The following is a 15,639-nucleotide window of genomic DNA, read 5'->3' as shown; positions in this document are numbered from 1 at the left end:
GGTGTGTGGACAGAACCCAAACGCAGGCAGCAGAGTTAAATAACAAAAACTTTATTTAAACAAAAGACCCTCGATGGGGAGAACATGATCTAAAACAAGACAAAACTGTAAACTAAAACTTTCCACAAGGGAAACAAAACAAACAAAGTCCTTTGAATAATAAATCAACAAAATCCACAAACTTAGAACAGGAACAAACACGATAATCCATAGACAGGAATAATCCAACAAGGTGACGTGAGGAGGTACGATAATGACAAAATGACAATGAACCGACAAGGGACAGAGGGAAAACTGGGGCTTGATAAAGGGAAAACACTAACAAGGACTGATGACACAGGGAGAGTGGCCACAGGTGACAAGGATGAAACACTAAGGGAAAGCTAACAGGAGGATTGCACGAGGCAGGTGAGGGGACTGAAACACTAAGGGAAAGATGGATCAGGGCTGGAGACAAGACTAACACTAATGGACTGCAAACAGGGAAACAAGGGGGCGGGGCAAAAGGACGTGACACCGGAGAGAGAGCATGGCTTCTCAAACCAAAACAATGCTCTTTCTCCACACAAAACACATGGGACTGACATGATCCTGCCACAAGACTCGAAAACCAAGACAAGGAGAGGCAGGATCATGACACTTTCTGGCACTTGGGAGTTTTCGCTCCCATGGGGACTGCCGATACTATTTGATTTACAAACGTCAACATTTAAATAACAACCCTGAGTAAACAAACAATGTCCAGTAAGGCCCGGACCTAACTTGCTACGCCACTGCGCACACACTGACATCTTCATCATCAGTTTGTTTACTCTTACTGATGTCTGACAACTTAAATCGTGTTAGATCTCTGAGGACCAATTATAATTGTGTTTGCCATGTTTGTGCAGTTTTGCTGCAGAGGTGTTTGCCCGCTGATCTATATTCATGCCATTTATTACAGGTGTGAAATAAACACAGCTTCTCTCTTCGGTCAATGACATTACACTTTATTTTGATGATGTAATTCAATAAGTTACCTTACCATTAACCATTTTCAAAGGTCAGATAAAGTGGCATAGGAAGACAAAGATGAGGCAATAAAAAAGCGAGTTAAAAAGCCAAAGTATTATTTTGGGTTACCAGAGGAACTGTTACTTGGCAAAACTTACATACCATAAACATACACGATCCATTCAACAAATACTTTATTTAATACAATTATTTTAAAAGAAAATATATATATTAATAAAAGAAAAGTAAATGAAATATAAATAGTTATATTATTAGTCACTAGCCAGACCAACAAAGAAACACAGACAGGAGGTTAAGAAACCACGGACACACTAGGCCAGTTTGTTAAAGGTGTTTAAAGTGATATTTGAAATTATGTTTGATTCCGTAAATAAATTTCAATAAGACCAATCATCATGTCTTTTGCAATGACTACAACAGCTGAACGATGGTTTAGTCTTTTAGGGGTTAAGTTATACTTTTAATTGGTTTCTAACTAATACAAATACAGAGATGCAGATAAGACACTGTGAGAAAGAAAGATATAACAAGGACTCAATAACAAAGTAATTGATCAGGATTCAGATGTATTTGTTTGCTAACAATAGCTTTGGTTTAACAAATGACAACAAACTGAACTGAACTGACGTCTTATGAATGATGATCTGCAAGAATATTAACCAGAGAGGATGCTGGCCTGAATATTTTAAGAGTCAAGATGTGTTTTACTGCCTTTCTGAACCAGGGGTAAAATAAAGCATACACAAGAGGATTTAGACCCGAGTTAGAATAAACAGTCCATGCCATTGAGTTTATGGCAGAGGGAACCTCCGCACTCACTGCGAGATAAAACATATAGCCTGACCAGCAGAGAAGATGAAGAAGCACAATGATTCCTAATGTAAGAGCAGCTTTACTCTCTGATTTTCTTTTTATTGAACTTTGTGTAACATGTTTTCCACTCTGCATCAGAGAGTTTATAACTTTCACTTGCTTTTTCGCGACACAAAATATCCTCAGATAGAAAGAGATTAGCACAATACAAGGCAAAAAGAAAGCCACAATCTGGTCAACCACTCCCCATAAAAAACCCAATTCATAGGTACACTCTCCATAACACCCATCTGTTCTGTTTGAGGGGTCAATATATTTGTTGAAAGTGATAACTGTGGTGTGATAAGCTGTGGAGAAAAACCAGCAGAGACAGATGGACATTACAGTTTTAGATGTCGTTATTTTCCGTTCATAATATAAAGGGTAACACACAGCAACAAAACGGTCAATAGCAATAACTATAAGATTATTAAAAGATGTTAAGAGGAGCAGTCCCATGATGATTATAAAAAGTCCACAGAAAAGGTCTCCAAAGTACCAGCACGTCTCAATCAGTTTGATGGCCTCTACAGGAATCACAATGAGACCCACGAGCATGTCGGCCACAGCCAGAGAGAGAATGAGCAGGTTGGTTGGAGTGTGAAGCTTCTTGAAGTGAGCGATGGAGATGATCACCAGCAGGTTCAGAAACACGGTCCATACAGACAGCAGTGAAAAAATCACATACATGATATTGTGTTCAAGCGTGGAGCGTTTTGTCTTGATGCATGATGAGTTAACAGCAGGAAAGCAGTATTGAGTCTCATGATCTTCTGTCTTATTGGCCATGAGTGTAGTCCTCCTGTTAGGAGTTTGATCTGATCTCTTTACTGTCCTTACATTTATACAGAGTCTGAATCAGACTGACCAACCCATTCACCTCCCACTCTGATGCTGCATAATGACATACAGTATAACTGTAGTTTTGACAGCTTTAACATGAATCTATACTTAGAGGTTTAGACGAATTGGCAAGGCCTTCAACTTTCAACAATCCAGTCGACCCAGACTAATGGACAAACAAGGAACAATAAATTATGATAGCATCAAAGGAGTCTCTCAAATAATTTGGAAATGACTAAGTTTATGATCCAGTACAAAGGTTTTGTGTAAGAGTTACCCCTAAACTAAAGATGGCAAACAATATGACTCTTGCTCCATAGGCTTCTGCCCACATTCACTGCAACGTTCAAAGTAGGGCTGGATGGGTTCAAAAATATTGATCCTCTGATCCTAACCAATTCTCAGTTTAATGAACCTATATCCATTCGTGAATTCGAGTGCGGATGTGAAGATGTCACCATTTTTCACCTGCCTTAAACGAAGAGAGCACCATGGTGGAACATCCAGATCAAAGCTTTGCTGTATTAGTGGCTGTTTTTAAACATTTTGCATATTAAAAACTAACTAATGTTTCAGGTCTCTTTGGTTGACTTTTTTATCTAGAGAAGAGCAGTGTGCTGAATTTTTTATATCGTCATTTTTATGTGTTACACTCTTAAAAACAAAGGTGCTTCACGCTGTGAAGAACCTTTTAAGCACCTTTATTTTCAACTGTGTACTTACTCACTATCCTAAGTGAAGCTGCAGTAGGTAAGCAGCTTGGTGTGAAGAAATCAACTGAGGGAGCAATTATTAGAAAATGGACGACATACAAGACCATTGATAATCTCCCTCGATCTGGGGCTCCACGCAAGATCTCACCCCGTGGGGTCAAAATGATCACAAGAACGGTGAGCAAAGAAGGAGTGGCTTCTTAAGAAGCATTTCAAGGTCCTGGAGTGGCCTAGCCAGTCTCCAGATCTCAAGCCCATAGAAATAGATCTTTGGAGGGAGTTGAAAATCTGTGTTGCCCAGCGACAGCCCCGAGACATCACTGCTCTAAAGGAGATCTGCATGGAGGAATGGCCCAAACTACCAGTAACAGTATGTAAAAACCTTGTGGAGACTTACAGAAAACGTTTGACCTCTGTCATTGCCAACAAAGGGTATATAACAAAGTATTGAGATGAACTTTTGTTATTGACCAAATACTTATTTTCCACCATAATTTGAAAATACATTCTATAAAAATCAGCCAATGTGATTTTCTGGATATTTTTTTCTCATTCTGTCTCTCAAAGTGTACCTATGATGATGTTACAGGCCTCTCTCATCTTTTTAAGTGGGAGAACTTGCACAATTGGTGGCTGACTAAATACTTTTTGGCCCCACCGTAAGTACATGCTTGTTTTTTTCTTTCTAATTGTGGATGAAGCTTAAAACATCAATGACCGTAAGACTAGTTACACAGAAGTGTAAAAAGTGACCGAGTGAAAAACGTCATAGTTGCTATGAACGCTGTGTGCGCCGAATGTGACAAAGCTGTCTGACGTTGAATACGCAAAGAGAGTGTGCATATAGACAATTCACTGCCGAATACATGCGGAATTGCATGCTTATGAATATTTAACATTTGGGTGGGATTAATGTGGTTTATTTAGTATAAATAATGCGTATCAGCGCTAAACATCAGGAAACCAAACAAATTACCTTCAGCATCAACAAAGACACAATGTTCCTCTGACATTTTTGAGGGTGACATCTATAATCAATATTTGAAATGTTTAATGGAAACATGAGAGATGAAGGCAACGGAACCGTTCAATACTGCTTTTCAAACAACAATTTGTCGTGTATCAAAGAAGTCAAATCTGGAGCGGAGTACATCATTTTATATCTTTTTATTTTGATGGCATCAATCTTCACCGTGTTTCTGAACCTCCTGGTGATCATCTCCATCTCTCACTTCAAGAAGCTTCACACTCCAACCAACCTGCTCATTCTCTCTCTGGCTGCGGCAGATCTGATCGTGGGTCTGATCATTATTCCACTGATGGGCATCAGATATATTGAGACATGCTGGTACTTTGGAGAGACGTTTTGTTCACTATTTCCATTTATTCTTTACACGGTTGTTTCCGCATCTCTTGGTAATTTAGTGTTTATATCCATAGATCGTTATATTGCGATAAAAGATCCTTTGCAATATTCCACCAGGGTCACAACCAACAAAGCAGTTTTTTGTATCCTCCTAAACTGGTTGTGTTCAACCATTTATTCTGTAATTATGTTATATGACGCAATCTTTTATGCTGACAATCAAAACGCATGTTATGGAGACTGTATCGTCACTGTGAAATTTCAATATGTTGTCACAGACCTCGTTGTCTCTTTGGTGGCGCCTTGCTCTGTCATCATATCTTTGTATGCCAAGATCTTTTGTATAGCAAAACATCAAGCTCAGCTCATAAACTCGGTCACAAATGCCAGCAGGTCAGAAAAAAAGGCAGCAAAGACACTCGGGATTGTGATAACAGTTTATCTTCTGTGTTGGATACCTTATTACATAGCCTCTCTTGTCCCAGGATATGATTCAAATGAATCAACTGTGATAAACATAATGTCCTGGATAATGTACATGAATTCCTGCATGAATCCCATCATCTATGCACTCTTTTACCGATGGTTTAGAATATCAGCTAAACACATTTTGTCTTTGAAAATTCTAAAACAATCATCACATTTTTTGAGCGTATTTGCAGAGCCAATTGACCAGTGACCACCTGTGCACCCGACAAATGAAAAAGTGTAGTTCTGATCTATTACACATGAGCAAAGTTAAATGATAAAACATTATAGATTTGGTACTTACACAGTTAAAAATGAAATGAAAATATTATATTAAATAATGGAATATAAAAATTTCAATTGTCTAAATGTCCATTTTGTCCACTATATTGTTTGGTGCACATGTTGTTTTCAATCAAATATTAAACCAACATTTTATTTAGCATCCTCTGTAAAGTCACGGATTCTCATATTTAGAAAATAAAACTGTTTTATACTAAATAAAGCTTTGTACAAAAGAAAATTCTGTTTACATGTTTTACATCTGCTAAAAAAGTGACAATTCAAAATTGATTCAAACAACATATCTGTGAAACATATGAGATCCACAACCTCCTGAAAATAGTGTCATGTGAATGTACAAAAGCATCTTAACATGGCTAATCCAGTTACTATTGATGACAGGCACTGTTTTTCATCCAATATACTGGACTATATAAAGAAATTATATATATATATAGAAATTATATAAATCTGAATTGTTGATGGCAGGTTTTAAGACTTTAAAAAAGATCTTGATCCCCAAAACATTTAACTGTCACCCTTAGATTGTTCCAAACCTTTATAATGTACCATGCATGGTGCTGTATTGTCCTGTATGCTGATACGAGTCTCCATCTCAAGCCGTAATGTCACGAGACAATGTTTTGATACCGTAATCTTGCATGGGTAATAATACCCATCGAATCTGTTTCTAGTCAGACGAGGTTGGACAGAGTTAGAATGAGCATTGAAGCACAACTGAGATTATTCAATACACCATCTTTCATTTTGTTCAACATCACTTCGTCTCCTGCCTGCTGTTCTTCCCTTCATCTGTTGATCTGAAGTATTAACTAACAACAGAGTTGATATTTTGAGATTCAACAAGTTCCTGACGGGGAGAGATCTAGTAAAACTAGACTTTGGATGTATAAGAACCGTTAAGCCATACCTATAGTTTGATATTTCAGCCACCAATACAGCGCAGTAAAATCCAGTGAGAGAACAACAGTGAACAACATCTATACAGGTGTGACGTTAGCATCATTTTTGTCTTTCTTTCAAAATGATGAGTAGGTTCAGTCATGAAACCACTTGATGCATGAACATGGTGTGGTTTATAATTCACAAAGGCACAAAAGTGTTACGAGATCTTTAAGCAATAATGTATCCGTGCAAAATGTTTAACATGTTAATGTAAAAATGACACCGCTATAGGTAATAGGCCAGCTTACACAGGCCTGGTAATATTAAACTATAGTGGGAGGGTTTAATGCTGAATATATTTTTTGCTATGAATATAAAAGCCTTGTAAAAAGAGATCTTTTACACAGGAACAATAGCACATGCTCGGCTTCAGAGTGGTTCTCTAATCAAAACCTTGAGAGGATTATATTTGAACTGAAATGGTAAACAAGAGTGAAACGGACGTCCATCTTCAAACTATCCTGTACTGCTTTCCACACATCAATTCATCATGCGTCAAAGATTTCGAACCGGACGCTCACCACATTATTTTATACATTTTCATTTCGGGAATATCTTTGCTAACCGTGTTTCTGAACCTGCTGGTGATCATCTCCATCGCTCACTTCAAGAAGCTTCACACTCCAACCAACCTGCTCATTCTCTCTCTGGCAGCGGCCGACATGCTCGTGGGACTGATTCTCATGCCCGTCCAGGGCATCAAATTAATTGACTCGTGCTGGTACTTTGGGGACACATTTTGTAAAATATTTCCCTATATTCTGTATGTGGTTGTCTCAGCATCTCTTGGCAATTTGATGTTTATATCTGTTGATCGATACATTGCTGTGAATGACCCTTTGAGATATCCAACGCGGGTAACAAACAATATCACTGCTTTTTTCATTGTTATAATTTGGTTATCGGCATTCATATTTTGCATTATTGTTTTAAACCAAGCTACCCGTAACACAGACAAAAGTCAGATTTGTTATGGAGATTGTAGATTTGCTATCAAGTTTGAATATTTTATCACAGACTTTGTATTTACGTTCATTGGACCTTGCTCTGTCATCCTTTCTTTATACTTAAAAATCTTCTGTATAGCAAGAAAACAGGCGCAGAATATAAATTCAGCCACAGATAAAAAGGTCTGTTTAAATGACAAGGCTGCGAGAACCATAGGGATTGTGGTGATAGTCTACCTCTTGACGTATTTACCATACTATATAACTGATTTCATTCTGCCAAATGAATTAAATGAAAAACTGACAAATATAATGTACTGGATAGCATGCTTGAATTCCTGTATAAATCCTATAATCTATGCAATGTTTTACAGATGGTTTCGAATAACTGTTAAACACATTCTGACACTACGAATATGTGAGCCATTATCAGAATATTTTAACCTGTTGCCAGAGAATGAGGTTTAACTGCGTTTCAGACAAAACATCCTTATTCTATCTATGCGTTAACAGTTTGTTAAAAAATATAATGTAAAAAATCGAGGTTTTCTCACAGTTAAGACGACGTCTATGAGGGGAAGAGGCTATGATAACACTATTAAAAAGCAGATAAAGCTGATACACAGACTAATATATTAGGTTGTTTATTTGCTATATTGTTAATATTTGTTAATAATTTTCTTTATCGTAATTCTGTTTTACTTAACACTTGACAGCTTGAGCCTCACATCAAGAATTTTTATTTGGATGACAAATCAAATTAAACTATTTCAATTGAAATAACTAAAGTTGTGTCATCCATGAGTCTACATTTTCTTAAATATGCACCTTTTCTGCAAAGAAGTTTACTGTTGACACATATCTGAATATAAAGAGAAGAACTTAAGCATCTGTAACACGGTTCCTGGTCAGTGCACCTAACCTCATATGAACACATATTAGGTCAATAGTATGCTGAAATGACTTTATAGAAAATATATATAGAAAATATGAATTAAATGGGTACTTCACTCAAAAATGTCATTATTTACTCACCCTCAGATTGTTTCAACCCTATATACATTTATTTGTTTTGCTGAACACACAGGAAGAAGTTTGGAAGAATGTCATATCTCACCCACCATTTACTGCCATAGGGAAAATAAATACTATGGGAATCAATGGGGATGAGCAATGTGGCGCGTGATGTGAAAATGATAACTGCGTCAGGCTGAAACCACATTGCGGCGTGTGTATGAAAGGGCCCTAAGTAGGGTTCGGAACCAAATTGGAATCAGAATTGAAAGGCTAGGAATCGGATTGGAAACAAAAGGAATAGGAAACTTGAAATTTAAATTCCCCTGTGTGCATATTTTCAGAAAAGTACACGAGTTTGCGTGATCTGCTGTTATCGTTATGAAAATGTACAATATTTTGTTCATTTAACTGTTAAACTGTAGTATTTGCATTAAAAAGCACAGGAACCACAAATGAACTATAGTGTCATTATAGTTACTACAGTTTAACCATGATGTAGTTCAACTATAGTCAAACTAATTGTAATAAATCAGAAAAAACATGGTTCTATGTGTATGCATACACAAAACAGTGCTCAGAAAGATATATCAATAAGCAGGATAAACTACCACAGAGGTTGATATCTAAATGTGGAATCGATAAGAATGGAAATCGATAAAATTCAAACGATTCCCAAGGCTTGATCTTAAAGGGAGCTGACATGTCAAAGCTTATTGTGAAAGATGCGTATACAGATGCTGTAATAATGGCACATTCAGAACAGTAAGTTTACCTATTCAGGAAAATATATATGTACGTGCAGTATATATGCGTAGTTAGGGTGGCATATGCTGCTCTCCTGGCGCTACAGTGAGGTTGTTTGCAAATTTTCTGAGCACTGCGTGGATTGACCTTGGGGTGAATTTGCAAGGATGTCCTCTCCTGGAAAGATTGACAGCTGTCTCTTCTACTTGTAAATAATCTTCCTCACTTTAGCACGATGGACTTTAGATTATTTGGAAATGTCTGTGTCACCCTTTTTTATGTTTGATGCCAGCTGCAATTGACCCTTCTCAAAAGCCGCCCCCTTTTGCTATATCCTTCAATAGTCATTGCGCTCCCACTGCACTAAAGAATATTTATCGTGAAATAATCATTCGTACAGTATGACCACCAGCAACAATCGCGAACCACCTTTTTCACATCACTGTATATTAATCTTGATCGCGACTAATCGCACAATTATAGTGAAATTAAACATGATACACAATTTATTTTGTTTATGTCTATTTAAGTGCTGCCAATCGAATAAAATATGTACTAACCAATCACACGCAGCATTTGTGTTTTTAAATACTTTTACATTCTATTCATTTCACATTTTCTCTCCAAATGAATGTAGAAACAACCCTTTGGTGTCTTTACTGCTAAATACATGAAACACATTAGAATCCTCATTTAAGCTACAAAATCACAAGACTTGTTGAACTTGTTGAAGACTGTGCTTGCGAAAATACTAGACAAAATGTGCTTTCTGACGTAATCTTGTGTGTTTTTGTTCATTCAAGCAGGAAAGAGATGTTAATACTGGTGCGCTGTCTCACAGATTCTGACGCATCCTTTAGGCCGTATGTGCACCAGACGCAGAGGCTGTCAATCTATAATGTGCGAGTTCAAATGTTTAAATAGTAAATGTAAATAGTTTTAAGGACTTTGTGTGAATAAGAGCGTGATTATATAATGTAACCCAAGAGAAAACTGATTTTGCAATTATGGCATTAAATATTTTTTTAAGTTGACAGCCCTTCTGTATATAATGTATATTTTTCGGGGGAAAGGAACAACTAAGCGCCATACATTTCATCAATTATATATTTGCATTTTATTTCAACTAAAAGCTAATTTTAACAGAACTTATATACAATGCAGACAGGAGTAACCAAGAGACAAAATATATAAAAGCCACAATAAACACCCCAAATCATTGCTGTTTTATGTTAGGAGTCCCGAAACTCATTGGAAATGTATAATATTAATAACTGCTGCAATAATTTAAGTTCACATTTAAAACAATAAATACATTTAAGATACTGTCCATCTGTTCATAGATTCAATCCTGCCTTGACATGAAAATCCAAGTAAATAATAATATACCAATTTCTAATATATAATTACATTTGATAAACTGTATAATACAAAAAAAACTTCAACCATATCATCACTACATACAAAAACATTATTTGAATCATTCATAATCTGGGAATAGATTGAAGTATTGTGATGACGGTTGAAATATTTGTAGAGTCAGTATGTGTTTGGCTGATAATCTAAACCATCTATAAAACAGAGCGTAAATAAGGGGATTCATACAGGAATTCATGTAAACAATCCAACATGTCACATTAAATTCAATGGATTCTGTCGACTGGTCTCCTTCAATAAGTATCACCATGTAGTACGGGATCCAACACATGAAGTAAACCACGACCACAATCCCCAATGTTTTGGCTGCCTTTCTTTGTGACCTACTGATGCGTGTGTTAGTTATCACAACCTTGGCCTGATGTTTTGCAACACAGAAGATTTTCACATATAAAGACATGATAACAGAACTAGGGAAAATTAAAGTGACGATGAGGTCCGTGACAACATGTTTTAACTTAAAGGAAACAGTACAATCTCCAAAACAACCGCCTTTTTCCTTTGGGTAGAACAAGGAATCGTATAAGATAATGACTGAATATACGATTGAACATAGCCAGTTAATAATAATGAAGAAAATGGTTTTATTAGTCGTGACTCTTACGGTGTATCTCAATGGATCAGTCACAGCAATGTAACGATCGACAGAAATAAAAACTAAATTACCAAGAGATGCTGAGACAACAGTAAAAACAATAAATAAAAATAAATAACAAAACGTCTCTCCAAAGTACCAGCATGTCTCAATATATCTGATGCCCATCAGTGGAATAATGATCAGACCCACGATCAGATCTGCCGCAGCCAGAGAGAGAATGAGCAGGTTGGTTGGAGTGTGAAGCTTCTTGAAGTGAGAGATGGAGATGATCACCAGCAGGTTCAGAAACACGGTGAAGACCGAGGCTAAAAAAATGAAGGTGTACAACATGACAGACTCCGTTTCATGTCTGAATTCTCTGATACATGACAAATTGTTGTTTGGAAAGCAAAACCGGATTCCTAGACTGTGGTTCTCCATGATGCTTTTCATAATCTCTCATGTCCTCACAAGTGGACATGAAGTTGCTCTGTGCTAGTGCAGTACGACGTTCCCAACGTTTGACTCTAATTTTATATCCACGGAAAATGCAGCTCATCCTATTCATGGGACATTTGAGTATGCTTAAACCCACCCACTACTGAATATTCAGAGGATTGAGTGACATTACGATATGACTATGCGTAACGTGTGCTATGAACTACAAATTACGATAATTCATCAAATAGAAATAGTAAAGTGCACACAGTGCAAGTGAATCAGGCGGCCCAATATGTCTGCTGGCCACTCAAACACGAGAATAAAATCTAGATCTTATGAGCTGTGGTTTGTTATGGCCGTATGCCAGCTGAATCACTACCCATGCTGATACTGAGTGAAGTGTATAAACAACCAAATTAAACAAATGCGGTTGCTTTGGATAAAAGCGTCTGCTAAATGACTAAATGTAGATGTTTATGGACAAAACCACTTCTAATAAACAAGTTTCAATACTTTATTCATCTCTGTCAGGTCAGGATATAGTTTAGGCTATAACCAACTGTTAACTGTGACAATTCCTCAAATAATGAAATAAACAACACTTCAAGGAATAATCAGAAGCAATTACAAACCCAAACTATTTAAGTATAACACAAAAATACAACATAACATTTATAATATGCAGTTGCTAGATCGTCCATTATCTAAACAATTGTTTGTGAATAAAATACTGAATTCATGTTTAAAAAGTAACATTACAATGAAACTAGTAACTTTGTATTAACACCTAATGTACTATCGCTCTTTTATGACATATTGCTTATTGCTCCCTGAACTCATTAAAAAAAATCCTTCAGATTAATGACGCATTTCATCATATAAGAGTCTCCCTTTCACGAAATATCTTTACCACACGTATTGCATGTGGCAATGCTATCATCTTTTTTCACAAACTTTAACCAAACTTTGGAAAACGTTTGCTGCGTTCATAGTGCTGATGGTTAATTCCCCTCACTTTTGTACACGGCTGGTTTCCCCTTTCCTCATTAGTTTCATTCCCTTTATATACTTTGTGTTCTCCCTTGTCTGTTGTCAAACCTTTGTAGTTTTTGACCCTTCCTAGGGTGTCCTAGGGTGTCCTAGGGTGTCCTAGGGTGTCCTAGGGTGTCCTAGGGTGTCTCGTGTCTCGTGTCTCGTGTCTCGTGTCTCGTGTCTCGTGTCTCGTGTCTCGTGTCTCGTGTCTCGTGTCACTATCTTCCGGAGACGTTTTCTGCCCTAGACAAATCGTGGGTGCGTCCATTCCGGAGGAATCTTTGGTTCGGAGAATAGCAAGCCTGGCAGTTTCTCTTCCCGTTCGCCGGAGAAGTCCTGGAGGAGTTTTCCCAGATAACCTATGCCTCTGAGGATTACTATTCTATACGCTACTTCCTGGTTGGATTCTCCAATCAACGCATGGTTTTGTCCAAAGTACTTCCGCCTCGGATTTGTGCTGCAGTTGAGTTTTGCTACCCTGCCATGGGAATTATCATTGACTGTGTCCTTCTAGTCCCGGGACTATAGACGGTAGCTCCGTCTCAATGGACTGTTTTTGGATGGGTGGATATTATCGATGCCTTGTTTTGCTGTGATCTGTCTGAATAATCCTTTGACTTTCGTGCCCTGTGACTGTCTGATTTTTCCCGCAACGGCGAGTAAGCCTGCACTGTTCTCAATAAAGAGATACCCGTCATATTCTGCATCTGACTCCTGTGTGATCCATGACAACCTAACCCCACGTTTAAACCCCTTCACGTGCTCTCAGATCTTCATTTTCTCTTGTGGTACCTCGGATTCGACTTACTACCACGGTGCGAGGTCTTTTAGTTATGCTGCCCCCCGCTTATGGAAAAGATCTAAAAAACCCAGAACTATGCCTTTAAGCTGTTATCCCAAAAAGGACACAATACTGGAGCTATTTTTTTACTAAAACTTACCAACAAGAATGGGTGGTGGATAATATAAGATACATACATTTTTTTTATCTTGATTAGAAGTGGATTGGCCTATTATTAAACCCATCAATGCACCCAATGGCTGTATGGAAAGTGCCGGCCACACACTGCCATGTCACGTGGCATGTTACTATTTTTGAAAGCAGGCTTCTGTTTATTTAACTTTGAAATAAACAGTTTAATGATTTGAGTCAATTTATTTTCATTTGCATAGATAATAATCTCTTACATGAACGCGCAGGGCTATTGCATCAGTCTGTAATGTGTGTTTGTTTCACACCTTTAATGATGCTTTAGTGGAAGATCCTCTTTGCATGCTGCACAGGTGTTAACAGGACCCCCGGGCCCTGCACCTATTCTAAATAAAGCATAAACATAATTTGCTTTCAGGGTTTACTGTTATTCATGTCTCAGATGGTTCATTTCTGGAGTAAATAAACAAGAGGTCAAATGCACAAAGACCTTTACTGCATGTGTGATCAATCGTGGTGACCTTTCTTTCTTCAACGCTTGTACGGTTTGAAAAGCCCATTTTATATGCAATACTTTCACTGAAATCAAAGTTTTGCTTCGTTTCTATCTAACCTTTTAGCAATTCACTTTAGAGCATATAAACAAATGCATAAGTTAATACATCAAGAATTCACAGCATCATGTAGCAAAAGAAACGTTTGAATCCCAAAATGGTGGGCAAGGTCGAAGCAGATGCCAAAATAAACTTTAGAGTGCTCACAGTAAAACGAACAAATAAATAATATCTATATTAAGCGGGTACATTTTCATCGGTTCATCCTATACATCAGGGTTATATATTTGAAGTTCCAAGAGGTCCAACAGAGGTGTGGTGTGTGTATATTGCTGCTCAGTTGTTAAACCGCTTTATGTTTTGCTATCCGGATGGAATAAACCTGAGGTCCATATCTACATGCCCTAAATGCTTATTGTTATTGATCTGCCACAGTACTGTACTTTGTCTGCCTAAAGAAAATAGGTTGTTTGCACATGGCGTTGTGAAGTGCCGATGGAGAGCAGCAAGTGATTTTCCGGTGATGGTTTCTGAACAACTTTTTGTGCGTCATAAAAAAACATGATGGCAAACAACCTTTTTGGCTTTGACAACTTTCAAAAAACAGCTCCAAACCCACCTGTTCCACATTTATTTGACTAACCAATAACACGTCTTTGTCTTGTCAAAAATAAAACTTGCCCACTCCAGCTTTAATCTTCTAGTACAGTGGTCTCCGACCCTGCTCCTGGAGACCGACCGTCCTTAAGATTTCAGTCTGCAGGACGGTCAATCTCCAGGAGCAGGGTTGGTGACCACTGCTCTAGTAACCTGGACCCGGCCAAGACAGAACTACTCGTGGGACATAACCCAATGGTGCAACACAATCTCACCATCAAACATGGCAATGCCACAATCACTCCTTCCAAAACAGCCAGGAACCTCAGAGTCATATTTGATGAACAGCTGTCCTCAATGATCACATTGAAAAGACAACACGATCCTGCCGATATGCCTTATTCAACATAAGAAAGGTTAGACCCTTTCTCACTGAGCATGTGGCACAACTCCTGGTCCAGGCCCTGATGATCTCAAGGTTGGACTACTGCAATGCTCTCCTTGCTGGTCTTCCTGCAAAGGCTATCAAACAACTCCAGCTGGTTCAAATGTAAATGTAAGCATGGCCTTGTAAACTAACGGTATTGTTTAGCGTGTTGACAAAATGTTATATGCACTCCTACTTGTAAGTTGCTTTGGATAAATGCGTGTGCCAAATGAATAAATCGTAATGTACATGGCAAAAACTCTTGGGACACATCTGTGAGGAGTTTCATCCAGGTTAGAAAAAAGGCATATAAACATACATACAAAAAAACATTATGTGACGTCATCGGAGGGAGGTTGGCACATCGGACCCCAGACAAATAAATGAAATAGAAAGTGAGGAGACAGAAACAAACTGACAGAAGACGACGT

General features: G+C 37.8%; 4 protein-coding genes across 4 annotated transcripts; 2 read left to right on the top strand and 2 right to left on the bottom strand.

Moving 5' to 3' along the window:
• Window positions 1-1,644: 1,644 nt before the first annotated feature.
• LOC306889653 (trace amine-associated receptor 13c-like) lies at window positions 1,645-2,675 on the bottom strand (the record flags this gene model as incomplete). The annotated part of the gene is made up of 1 exon (XM_079448821.1): window positions 1,645-2,675. The coding sequence occupies exon 1, from the start codon at window positions 2,653-2,655 to the stop codon at window positions 1,645-1,647; it is 1,011 nt and encodes a 336-aa protein (XP_079304947.1). The 5' UTR covers window positions 2,656-2,675.
• Window positions 2,676-4,483: 1,808 nt separating this feature from the next.
• On the top strand, window positions 4,484-5,467 carry LOC306889417 (trace amine-associated receptor 8a-like; the record flags this gene model as incomplete). The annotated part of the gene is made up of 1 exon (XM_079448312.1): window positions 4,484-5,467. The coding sequence occupies one exon, from the start codon at window positions 4,484-4,486 to the stop codon at window positions 5,465-5,467; it is 984 nt and encodes a 327-aa protein (XP_079304438.1).
• Window positions 5,468-6,923: 1,456 nt separating this feature from the next.
• LOC306889416 (trace amine-associated receptor 6-like) lies at window positions 6,924-7,919 on the top strand (the record flags this gene model as incomplete). The annotated part of the gene is made up of 3 exons (XM_079448311.1): window positions 6,924-7,361; window positions 7,653-7,765; window positions 7,826-7,919. 3 exons carry the CDS (start codon window positions 6,924-6,926, stop codon window positions 7,917-7,919), a joined length of 645 nt encoding a protein of 214 aa, XP_079304437.1.
• Window positions 7,920-10,692: 2,773 nt separating this feature from the next.
• Window positions 10,693-11,667, bottom strand: LOC306889415 (trace amine-associated receptor 13c; the record flags this gene model as incomplete). The annotated part of the gene is made up of 1 exon (XM_079448310.1): window positions 10,693-11,667. The coding sequence occupies one exon, from the start codon at window positions 11,665-11,667 to the stop codon at window positions 10,693-10,695; it is 975 nt and encodes a 324-aa protein (XP_079304436.1).
• Between the last annotated feature and the right edge of the window lie 3,972 nt (window positions 11,668-15,639).

This window comes from Barbatula barbatula, assembly GCF_947034865.1.
Source record: "Barbatula barbatula genome assembly, chromosome: 24".
Taxonomy (NCBI): Eukaryota; Metazoa; Chordata; class Actinopteri; order Cypriniformes; family Nemacheilidae; genus Barbatula; species Barbatula barbatula.
This window is presented reverse-complemented; position numbering and strand designations above follow the sequence as displayed.